Source organism: Cygnus atratus, chromosome 14 (assembly GCF_013377495.2).
Source record: "Cygnus atratus isolate AKBS03 ecotype Queensland, Australia chromosome 14, CAtr_DNAZoo_HiC_assembly, whole genome shotgun sequence".
NCBI classification, from domain to species: domain Eukaryota; kingdom Metazoa; phylum Chordata; class Aves; order Anseriformes; family Anatidae; genus Cygnus; species Cygnus atratus.
In genome coordinates, this window is record NC_066375.1 from 1201176 (window position 1) to 1213233 (window position 12058).

At 37.9% G+C, this 12058-nt stretch overlaps 1 protein-coding gene across 4 annotated transcripts in view; it reads left to right on the forward strand.

Annotated features, from left to right (window-relative positions):
* NR3C1 (nuclear receptor subfamily 3 group C member 1) overlaps window positions 1-12058 on the forward strand; it is a 69370-nt gene that overhangs the window by 49443 nt on the left and 7869 nt on the right. For all 4 annotated transcript variants that reach the window (XR_007708853.1, XM_035560685.2, XM_035560683.2 and 1 more), the window contains exons 5-7: window positions 1729-2007; window positions 4561-4705; window positions 11483-11613. Coding sequence is in view for 3 of the 4 variants with exons in the window: in XM_035560685.2 (XP_035416578.1) it covers window positions 1729-2007; window positions 4561-4705; window positions 11483-11613 (555 nt within the window). In the remaining variant the exon portion in view is untranslated. The remainder of the gene's footprint in view (window positions 1-1728; window positions 2008-4560; window positions 4706-11482; window positions 11614-12058) is intronic.

Genomic DNA, 12058 nt, shown 5'->3' on the forward strand with positions numbered 1-12058 from the left:
AGAATAATGGTATTTTGTCTTATAGCCTTTACCTCTTTGAATTTTCATTTCCTACTTTCATCATTAATTGATCCTAGACATTCTTTGGCACCTTTTCTCTTTCTGATGTGTTTGGAGAGAAAAGATTTATTGTTAGTTTTTATGCCCATATTAAGTCATCTCAAAATCTCTTTTGGCCTTTCATACTGCATTTTGTAGTTAAAGTCTTGGCAACTCATGTTACTTTCTGTCTTTGTTTTGAAGAAGACGCATGGCAGTGCCAACATTTCAGATAATATTTTTCCCTGAAGGTCTCTTGTTCTTTCATGTTCTTCTTAAGCGTGAAGTTTTGCCTCCAGAACTTTTCTTCTGTTCCCCATAGTATCACTGGTGTTTTCATGGGTCATAACTGTTTGCTCCTCCTCCGCATTTGTTAAGGGACTCTTAAGGTATAAGAAACCTTACAGATTTAACTTAATTAAATTCTTGTATAACACTTCATCTTATCAGATATTTCTTTTGATTATAGTTTTACCAGACTTCCTGGGCTGGAAATATTCCATACCAGGTGTCGGCATTAAGCTGCGGGGATCCGTACGTAAATTTAAGTCAAAGCAGTTCATTTGCTTTTGAGAACAAGGATAATGGAGGCGGGAAGGTACGCTAATAAAAAGAGGAAGAAGCTCTCTGCTCCACAGAAGTGGTTATGCTATTCCGACAAGAAAATCTCAGCAGGTGTGGCCAGTATCTAAGCCTCTGAAAAAATTCAGTTTATGCAAAGTCCGTAGAGAATTTGTTACCTTTACCAGTTAAGATTCTGAAGGTTCTGGCCTAGCCAGTGGGAGAAAAGGGGTCAGGAGGGAGATACTGTATTTTGTTACGCTACAGATTTGGTGAATTTCTGATGATTAAAGATCCTGACTATAACAGCACAAACTTTGAAAGTGAATCCACTTTACATGATGCTTTTATGTGCTACTGGTTTATCTCTGAAGTTGCAGAACAGAAATCGATCAACCAGTTGAGACAGAGGAGAAGAATTGGGTTTCATTCTGGTCTCAGTTAAATAGTGTGTTCAGTTCTAGCAGACTAGGTCCAGGAGGGCTGACAGCTTAGTAGGAGACTCTATTTTTGACAATATGCTAATAAAATTGTTGCTTCAGCTTCTTCCAGTTTACAGTTAACATCTCTGTGTAATGTTTTATTTATTTGGTATATGAATTTTATGGTTTAATTATGCAGCAATGATTTATATTCAGGGAAGCTGGCAAAAGAAAAATCTACTCCTGCCCAGCACTTCCCAAAAAAAAAAATTTCCCTGGCTCAAGTGATTGAGTAACTTTTTACCCATTAAATGTATATTTCCTTCCTTCTGTATGGTTTCTGTATATTAAGAGCCCACTCCTGCAAGTATTTTCTAAACAGATGTCATTCTGTCACATGAAGTCTTACTGAGATGTCACATTAATACAAATTCTAGGTTCAGGTGTTTGTCCTCCCTGCAGACATCTTTTAACATATTGAAACATTAACATAAATGTGACTTTCATTAAAATGTAAAATAAACTAATTTTGATTAGTTTGATTAGCACTGAAGTGAAATTATTTACAATTTTATGAAAAAAATGCTTAAAAAGTTTCAATTGCGTGATCTACAAATGCAGGAAAAAGCGGCATTTCCTTTGTTACGTTTTGTTGGTGTGTGGCTACTTTCCATTATCTAACCTGTGACTTCCAAAACTTTCCTAGCTCGAAAAACAAAGAAGAAGATAAAAGGAATCCAGCAAGCTAATGTAACGGGAACGAGGGATGTTTCTGAGACTCCTGGAAACAAGAGCATAGTTCCTGCATCACTGCCACAGCTGACCCCTACCCTTGTTTCCCTGCTGGAAGTGATTGAACCCGAAGTTCTGTATTCAGGCTACGACAGCACTCTGCCTGACTCAAGCTGGCGCATCCTATCAACTCTCAACATGTTAGGAGGACGGCAAGTTGTAGCTGCAGTAAAGTGGGCAAAGGCAATACCAGGTAAGAGATGTGCATTAATTACGAAGTGCAGTCTTTTTATTGTATTTGAATATCTGTCTTCATGTTTGGTATACTTCAGAGCCCTCATAGATAACCTTTTAGGAGGGGAAGTCAAAATGTTCATTTTCTCTCAAGCATTGTAGCTACATAATTAAACTGGGGAACTTGGAAGTGTTCTTGTTATTTTGGCTCCCACCTGAAGATACAGTTAGCAGTTGCCTTACAGAAGTAATGTCTCAGCCTTGGACATAACGTGTAGCATCCCATAGTATGTTCTTGGGAGAAGTCAGGGCCACAAGGAAAGCTGAAGATCTGTTTCTTTCTGACAAAACAAATTATTTTTCTCACTTCTTGTCAATACTATTAACCACCTGTTTAAAAAAAAAAAAAAGGAACAAGACTTTTTCAATGCTTATGTTGCCCAAGAGTACAATAACATATAAGAGGTCTGCCAGAAGAAAAAAAGTCTTATAATGAAATTTGAGTGTGTTTTACGTACTGGTCTCTCTTTTGATGGAGAGGAAATAAATTAAGAGTAGGAAAGGAACACCAAACTCAAATATACATGACCAGCAGAGGTGTGACAGGAGGTGATTGTTTCTCTGTTAAGGCTTTCTGTGATGGGGACTTGCACCTTTTGCTGCGGTCTTCATTAGAACAAGTTCACATGTGCGCAGTTTCTGCTGGGACAAGGCTGTAGGAGACCATTCGGTATTCTGAAATACAAATTCAAATACAACTTTTATAAAAACATTTTTCTGTGTTCATAAACTCTTCTGAACAGTTCCACTAATAAGACCAATCCTTCAGGTTAGAACATATGCTCTTTATGAACATGCCAAGCTTCAGTTTAATTGTTATGTTGATAGGAACTATTTTTATCACATTTTTATTCTCTTTTCTTTTTTATTACTAAGGTGGTTTGTCATGAGAGTGTTTAATTTGTATATACTTCTACTGATATTATCCCACCAAACAGACTAAAAGTAATCTAGCATGGATTGCTAAATTCTTTAGTTGAGATTTTCAAAACAATCTTTTCCCGAGGAGGTTTTGGACTAAGATTTCAATATTTAACCCAGTAAGTTTGAAATAACTTTCAAATACTTTGCTTGTATTTTAGAAGTAGTAAATAGTAGTTGTTGTGCTCTCCAAATCCAAAAGCTTTTATTTGAAGCTGTTTAGGCGTACAAATTTTGTTATATAATCATCTATTGAATGCTATCTACTTAAACATATTCACGAAACAGCACTGTAATGAGCTCTTTAGATGTCAGATACCTAATGAAATTAAATAAAATCAACTTGAGTTCAGACTTTAGTAGTGATTCACTGTGGCACAATGTTTTCTTGTTAAATGTAGGCACAATCTGATAGGAACTAACATTGCAAAAGGAAACCTGCCTACGTTTTTAAGCCTTTTTAAGGGACTAATTTTCAGATTTTACACACTTCCTCATTATCTTAATTGGCTCTATTCATTCTATGTGTTTTCACAAGATTAGCTACCATCATCAACTGCTTCTAATGTGATATATATTTTGTAAGCTCAGTGTACAACTGTTGTTGAATAAGAACAAAAAATAAAGTTAAACCATTTGTTATTTCATGCACTACTCTCAAAAATTAAAAAAAAAACTTTTACCATTAATTCTACAAGATTGTCAAATGAATTGTAGTGAATATTAGATATTTTTGTCTTCTGTAATCTGTCTTTGACCATCTGTCTCAGATAAGCACATCGACATATTCTGATTTTTCTTTTTTTTAATATTACGTCCCGTTCTAGCACCTGTAGTACCAATCAAAGTTATCCATCCAGCACTCTCTCCATCCAGAAAGTAGCTAACAACATGGTTGAAAGAATCCAGTACTTTCAGTGTGCGTGCATTTTGGTAGATGGGGTGCTGAGAATTTACTTTGAAGATGTATAGATGTAGATGCCGGTATAATTTATAATGTAAGGTTCAAGAGTTACCTCTTCCTGTTACTTTCTTTTACCTGTTATTTTGTGTTATGTTTGTTATGCATGGTCAACAGTTATATGTAAACAAGCTCGAGCCTGAGTTGGTTGAAGTGTTCTGTTCAAACCTCTCGAGGTTCATGTGTAGTCATATTGCCCAGAAACTGTAATCTGAGTCCTGCGGTTGCAGTGCTTAATTTCTACATGTGCAAATATTTGAATGTAACCTTGGTAGTTGGAAAATGGTGTTTGCACCCCCTTTTAAAGTGCATTTTTTTCCTTCAGCAAGACTTTCACATAAGAAACCTCTTTTGTTCTAATTTTTTTTCTTCCACCAAAAATGTAATCTAAAATACAGAAATACTTGGCTGAATCAGGTAGTTGGAATATGGCAAGCAATTTTGTTTCAGGTACTATCATCACATTTACAGAAATCATTATCAAATGCACTTTTAAAAGTAGGAATCTGCATTGGTAGTACAGAAGTCACACTGATGATAAGCATCATCCTTTTCAGAGTTATTTATGTTTGAGTTTTTTGTTTTTTCTTTTTTGCTACCAATACTGTCACACCTCAATTTTTTTTTCAGGTTTCAGAAATCTACATCTGGATGACCAAATGACCCTTCTGCAGTACTCATGGATGTTCCTAATGGCTTTTGCTTTAGGATGGAGATCATACAAACAATCAAATGGAAGTCTCTTGTGCTTTGCACCAGATCTGATTATTAATGAGTAAGTAAGACGTGAGTCATTTTTCTACGTTTATCGGGGAATACTAGAATCCACGCAGTCTTTCTGTGTTTGGTACATGAGAGGTGAATCACTGGGTAGCAAGCTCTTGCAGAGATCACAAATCAATTTGTCATTTGCAGCATTGTTTTTCTTACAGCAGATTGCTTAGTTTTTAAATAGGTCAAATGAAAGAGCAGTCTTTTAGATATTAAGTGTATTTGTATACAGAAGTTTTTGTGGGAGATGTTTGTACTGAAATGTTCCATATTGTGACTGTCTCTGCACCATTCGTTGTAGTCATTCATTTCAGTCGAGCCAACAAAGTTGAAGCCGAACATTTATCTGGGTTGGAGAGATAAGTTCAGCAAATTGCATAATGTTCTGTGTGTTTGTTGTATAAAAGTAATAGTATGGTCCTTTTAGTTCCACTGAATTATTGAACAGTTAAACATTTGTATCTGAGTCTGCTTAAAATCTGACTAAAAAGATAAGGTTGCAAATGGAAGAACTTGCGTGTTTTATTTTTGTTGTTTTTGAACTTTGGTAGCAGTCTTCAAGAAAAAATTCATTTGCTAGAATACCTGGGTATCTTTTTTTCTCACGCTGAGCATTGTCTTCCTTGTATTTTTCAAAGTGGTGTTGTTTGGTAATTCTGTGTTGTAGAGGACTGAAAGAGGGAATTCAGGACCATGGAGGTGACGGACATAAGGCTTAATCTGAGTTGCAGTGGGTATAAACACTTTGTGCAGAAATATGCATAGTTATATTACCTTTCCAAAGGTGTAGCAGCAGATCAGGTTAGGTTACGTCTTTCAGTCTCTAGACCAAATACTGTCTCAAACCCTCTCCTATTAGGACGTGCTCTGGCATTGGTCCTGATGGACTTTCTTGCTGTGTTTTTGTTTTGAAGCCATTTCAGCAATTGTGTCCTTTGACTCATTTTTTTTAAACAGCAGTTTCTTTAACAGGTAGAAGTCTGTCTGAGCAGTTTGTAATAAACTTTCCAAGTGGTCTTTAGGTCTTGCAATTCCAGTGATGCTAGCAGTATCTATAAAGTCTGTTGAGACATTTAGTCTGTACTCCGAACTAATTGCTTAAACTATTTTGTAGATGTAAATCTTAGAGGTTGCTGGTCAGTGCCATTCAAATTCTAGTTTGCCCGTCTGCTGATTCCAATTAATATGATGCTATCGCTATGGATTTGCCATTCTTTTTTCATGAAATGATATTGCCCATTTGTGGGGACAAACTATTAAATACAACTACGCAGGACCTTTGACTCATACAATCACAAAACTTCATCACCATGACAATTTCACTGACAGTAATTTGAAGAGAGATGCAGGTGACAAGGTGTTATTCATGTCTCCTATTTTCCTGTCTTTGCAGGTAATGCTAGTCCCTTTGGCATGTTTTGAGGCAGTAGTCATAATATTTTTGTTCCTATTGTACTTCAGTGCCTGATCTCCCAAATCTTTTTTCCATTTAAAAGAAAAAGAAGAAAGTAATCTTTGCATTTTCTTTGTGATTAGTAATTTATATTTCAGACTATTTTTTTTGTTTTCATTTATTCACTTTAATGTCTTTTTCATATATAAGCCTGGATAAATATTTGCAAGCTTTAATAGTTTCCTTACAATAATTATATTAAAAAAAAAAAGGTGGGGGGCCAATGTATGCCCATCTGTGTACTTATTTTGATCAAAGTTAGTAGAATATGTCTCTGAGATAAAGTAGCTTCCACGTGGTGAACTAATTAAAATAACTAATATTCTCACTAATAAGCATGATAGCATCTAATTTGCTACAAGTCAGAAATCTCCTGTGGTTTTATCAGTTGGTCAAAACCACAGAGCTTTACACTTAAGTATGTGCCAATACTCTTAAAAAAAAAAAAAAAAAAAAAAAAAAAAGGCAAGGATAATCCTATTATAGTCAGTGTTAATTCTCAAATTTAGTTGAATTATAGTTCTGGTATATGAACTGTTTATTAAAATGACACTTGTTTTCAATAAAATACGTTTACTAAGAGAACTGCAGTTTCTTCTAACTCTTCCTCCAGTGTGCTACAGGTTGCCCATAAAACTCTCTATGGTCGTAACTTTTTATGTACTACTCATCAATAAAATACAGCCACCTCTGAGTTAAACATGACAATTAATGAATAATACATAAAAATGCTGCACGAGTTACAAGAAGTTGGAGAAGCACAGTACCTCTGGGAAATCCAGAAGGGTAGTGCCATTGGGGAAGCATTATTGATGCTAAAATCTAAAACATTGGGTAGGGCAAGAGAGACATCATGTACAGCAAGAAAAAAACAACACACAGAGCAGGTACGTCCACTCTTTCTGCTTAATACATCATTGAAAGAATAGTACTTTGGTACATAACATTTCGTAAAAACCACACAGGAATTTACTCAGTGCTGTTTTCTGAGATGCATCACAGTCATTTTTCACCCAACCCACCCCCCTGCTGCCCTCCAAACCTCCAAGCTCTTACTTAACTAAATATTTCAGATATTCTAGAAGCAGGTCCAAGGTAGAGGAATAAGATAGCGCCATTTGATGTAAGGATTAGATGTTTGTTAAAACCCATTGAGCATCTTAACTTAAATAGGCAAAGCAGCATCCTCTAAAAGTCGAAACAGCTCTATTATTTGATAAAGCTAAAAGCAATTGTAATATTTAACAGTATTGTAGTGAATTGCCTGAAATAATTGGGAAACAAGTTCTCCTTTTAAAGCTTGATTGTAATAAATACAGTTAGGTATAGGTGTTGTGTGTAGCAGATGCGTCAGAATCTTCTCTTTTTTTGCCTGAAAATTAGTATCATGGTCATTTTCACGGTTAACTGAAGCTGTCTGCATCAGACCTTTGCTTCGTGCTCAGTAGCTTCAGATTTCCACGTGCAGATAAAGAAGTATAAGTTGTTCAAACTTGTAATTTTCAAGATCTGCAAATGACACTTCTGCATTTTTATTTGTAACTAAGGATTTGTTCTGGCTTCATATCTATTAATTCCAGTTTCAAAGCATTGTTTCAGTTGAGGGTTAGAACAAAATGATGTCTGTATTTGTATTTTGTTTGAATAGAGTAATTCCCAAGAGGTGGTCTGTAGCTTCAGCCTTAAAATTGATGTACTTCTTTTTCTTAAATGGAAGTAGAAAGAAGCTGGCAAGTTGGCAACAACTTCCAGGCCTGACCTGAGGCCTCATGCAGACCTGCATCATTTCAGCCTTGCAAAATAGTGACAAATGTCATGAATGGGTTTCTAGTTGTTGAACAATTTGAGTTCACACTACAAAAAAATGTATCACATTATGCTATAACTAATAAATATCTCACTGAGTATATGGAATTATACATATTTAAATCTGTAATTACCATTTTAATATATTTAGCCTGCATTTCACCCCAAAAATAATTCCTATAGCATTTGCTGTGTGCAGAAAGGTTCACCGTATGTGTAGGTAGCAGTGTTTCCATTTCATGCGCTTATGCTGTACCTGTACAATGAAGCTTTTAACATGCATGTTTGCAAAACCAAAAAAGTAAAAAAACAGAAAAGATGAGCCTCTGATGATGCAGCTCTCATTTCTGCAAGAATGTGTCAGTTTGTCATCCTTCCTTCCTCTGATCTTTCTGAAGTCGTCACTATTCCAGTTAATCAGAGCCTTGAGATGAAAGCCTCCCTCTTTCCTTAACTCCAACTCGCAGCTGCTCATCTGAGGAGGCAGTGAGGGTGGCAGTGGCTGACCCGGCCGGTTCCAGTGTTAGCACTGGGGGAGGGAATGGAATAAAGGGCGCCTGAGCTGAAGAGCTGGCGCTGGTAAACCAGGGCAGGAGAATGGGGAGCATTTGGTGTTCCTTTCTGGACTGTAATCTGTTGGGTGGCAATGGCTGCTCCCTCCGCTTCCCACTTCAGTCAATAGAAAAGCTGCCGCTGAATCGCATAGGTGCACCTTAGGCCTCCGGGCTGTAAAATCGGCGTTTCCTTCCCCAGCTAATGTTCTGCACCAGGAAAACACTACAAAGCAGCCATTGACAGGTTTTCGTCTCCCAGTAGATAAGGTGGGGAAAAATGTTACTTGGCTCTTAAGGCAGGGGCAAAAATGTATTTCAAGTTAGTTTAAGACTTTGGAAAATAGTTTAAATTTGCATTTCTGTACTTCATTTCTGGGTAGAAACAATACGCTTCAATGCATTTGTGTGTGAATAGCCAATAAACTCACATTTTATGTTTCAAAACAGGAAAAGTGTTTTTTTTTAGGAGGTGTGTCTATATAAGATGGCAATCTATATAGATTATGTATCATATTTTATATATGTAAAACCTTGATACAAGTTGTTGAAAAGCTTGGCAGCTCAATAAATCCTAAGCTTCAGGCCATCACTGAGTATTTGGAGATTGTAAAAACCTGTGATTTTGTAGCTCTGTGTAAATGTTTTCCATGACCTGTGACTCAGAACACGCTTTCATTGCAGTTGGCACTAGGACTCTGTCAGCTTAAAGCCTCCATTCGTGTCACATGTACATGTAATTACAGTGAGGAATGTACAGTTGCATTCATCAAGTAGCAAATGTCTTTTCATTGTGGCCTAGCTTTAGAAGGAAGCTTTTGAAAGTGACATGTTTTAGGAATTTGATTATGTTTACATCACACGTCATCTTAGCTCTTTGCTGTTCTTAGATTTGAGGTCAACTACTTGATTGCATTTGTCCTTACAAAATTACATGCCATAGCAAATACCTGTATTTGCATTATTCGAACAGAAAGAAAATAACCATTAATTAGTTTTATAAGCAAAGTTTAATCAGTTCTCTCATTCCCAGAATTTTTTGAACATTCTTTTTGTAACTAATTCTGTGAAATCCGTATTGTCTGATTTGCAGAATACCAGCAGCTCATGTACTGATGTTTTTTTTCCTCTATAGACTGGGCTGTACTGAATGATTCAGCACTGTCGAAAACCACATGCTTTTATCAACACACATCCCACACACATGCATATGTATGTTAAGTGTAAATTACATGGGTCTCATTCATCTTAAACCTACTGCCTGACTTGCATGTTCTTTTCTGTTTACAAAGGCAGGGGAAGATTAGACAGTTTCAAGGATTAGTGTTTCAAATCAGCCTAGGTTTGCAGTCGCTGGGGCAGGATCCCTACCGAAATGATAATCTGCCATTAGCCCGCTGCTCAAGTCTCAGCTGATGTGAATGGCAGGCCTTGCAAAAATGTTGACCTGTTGCGCTATCTGGTGCAGCGCTCTCTCCCTGGCAGGTTGTCTGGTGTCCCCCCAGGCCTCAGCACGTTCTCTGCTCCCTCCGTCAGGGGTTCCTGGGCTTGTTCTTGGAGCCCAGCTTTCAGACCTCGGTCTCTCCGGGTGACCAGGGCTGGCGGTGATCAGAGCTTTGCCCAAACACCACACAGTCGGTGTGGTGCTATGCCAGATGCGGCCTGAGCAGGGGACGTGCGGGGGGTGTCGGGGTCTGAGGGGGGTCTCTGAGGCCTCTTTCCAGGCCTCGGCAGCACCGAGGGCTGTCCCCGCAGTCAGACCCGCCCGAAGGCAGGCGTGCTGTGTTTTGCTCTCGTTTTCTGAGGACTGCCATTTGCATAGTCTTGTTATTACCAAAAATCTGCCCAAAATGTCGTCGTATAGATTCTCAGACATGCGGCGATGATTATGTTTACAGCAGATGGAAATAAATGACAGGCTGACCCATTTCAAAATATTTATTTTAACCTTTTGCCCAGAAATGGTAATACTTTTACATGAGGAAAACTGCTGAGCCCTGACATGGAATGTGTTTGAATTACCCAACTGGAAATATGTAAGGTGCCCTTTGATACGACCCAACGGGGTTAGCAGATTTTTTCCAAACAGCCAACTGGTGTAAGCTCATGGCTTTGTGTCAGGTGCCCTGAGAGACATCCTACAACTGAGCACCTTGCATTTACTCCTACCTCATGCATTGTCTTGTGAGCGCTTTGTGCCCTCGCTGTGCCTCCTTGGTTGTTGAAGCCTGACACGGCGCGGGTGTTTGGGGTCAGGGATGTACATACGTGTGTGGAGCTATAGACGCTGCTTGTCCATGAGGTAGTGCTGCAAGTAGTCCTGTCACATTTCCGAAGGCGCTGTTCAACAGTATGCCTGTCTTTGGAAATGATGGGTATATTCTAGACTCGTGCTCGGTTTTAATATGGTGTAAATGGCTTGTATTTCCCTCTTGTTGAAAACCATTCTGAATTCCTATTATTCTTAGGTTTTTGCACCTTGAGAAAGGTGCATGTTTCTTGTTTTGACTTAGGGTTTCTTGAGATGCTTTCCAGCATGCTTGTGAGGTTCTGTTACATGTTTTATTATATGTATCAGCTCTTGCAGGGCTAAGGAAAGGAGAACTGAAAAATGATAGCAGCTTTAGAGGAAATAGTGTAATTTTAAAAGCAATTTTTTCTCGTATACTTGGATTCAATTTTGTTTGTTTGTTTAGATTGTAGTATTGAATAGGAGATGTTGAAGGATGTTGGTCTGTTAGATTGGGTTCAGAGGAGAGCCACAGAGATGCTCGAGGGGCTGGAGCACCTCTTATTCATGAGAGTTCCCCGGAGAAAACTGGAGATTCTTTTGCTGTAAGACAGATAAAAGTACTTAGCTTGACATCTGCAGCTGCAACCCCCACCGCTTTTGAATGAAGCGTGGAGAAACTTAGATTTAGAATGTACAGATGCCTACACGCTGAACTAATTTTTTCTGCTTATTTCTCAGGCAGAGAATGAATCTACCCTGTATGTACGAACAATGCAAACATATGCTTATGGTTGCCCGAGAGCTATCACGGCTTCAAGTCTCCTATGAAGAGTATCTCTGTATGAAAACGTTGCTTCTCCTCTCTACAAGTAGGTGAATAGTTAAATACCTATGTGAACAATGTGAGTTTCACTTGCCAGTGCCATGAAATGTGTGTGTGTAGTTTTATACCATGTCAGGTATCTGATAGCAAATTAAAATCAAATGTTCTGCTTGGCACCTCACCTTGTAGGGGTACTGAAGAAAGTTCTGCTTTTAGCAAATACAAGACATTCATGCTAAGATGTTATAGATTGCATTCAAAACTTTGCAACTCCAACAGAGAGGCCTCAACCACAGACTAGCTGGGCAGTTCAGGATGCAAAGAAGTGGGCAAAGCTATGACTTCGTGCTCATTAATAAATAAATAAATGTGAGCAATTTCTGATCCAGTGAGGCAGATTCCTCCCCAAAAAAGTTACTGAACTGTCCCAGAAGGTATTTAAAAATTGTTAAATACAACTACGTGTTATATTACAACAATTGTTAAATGCA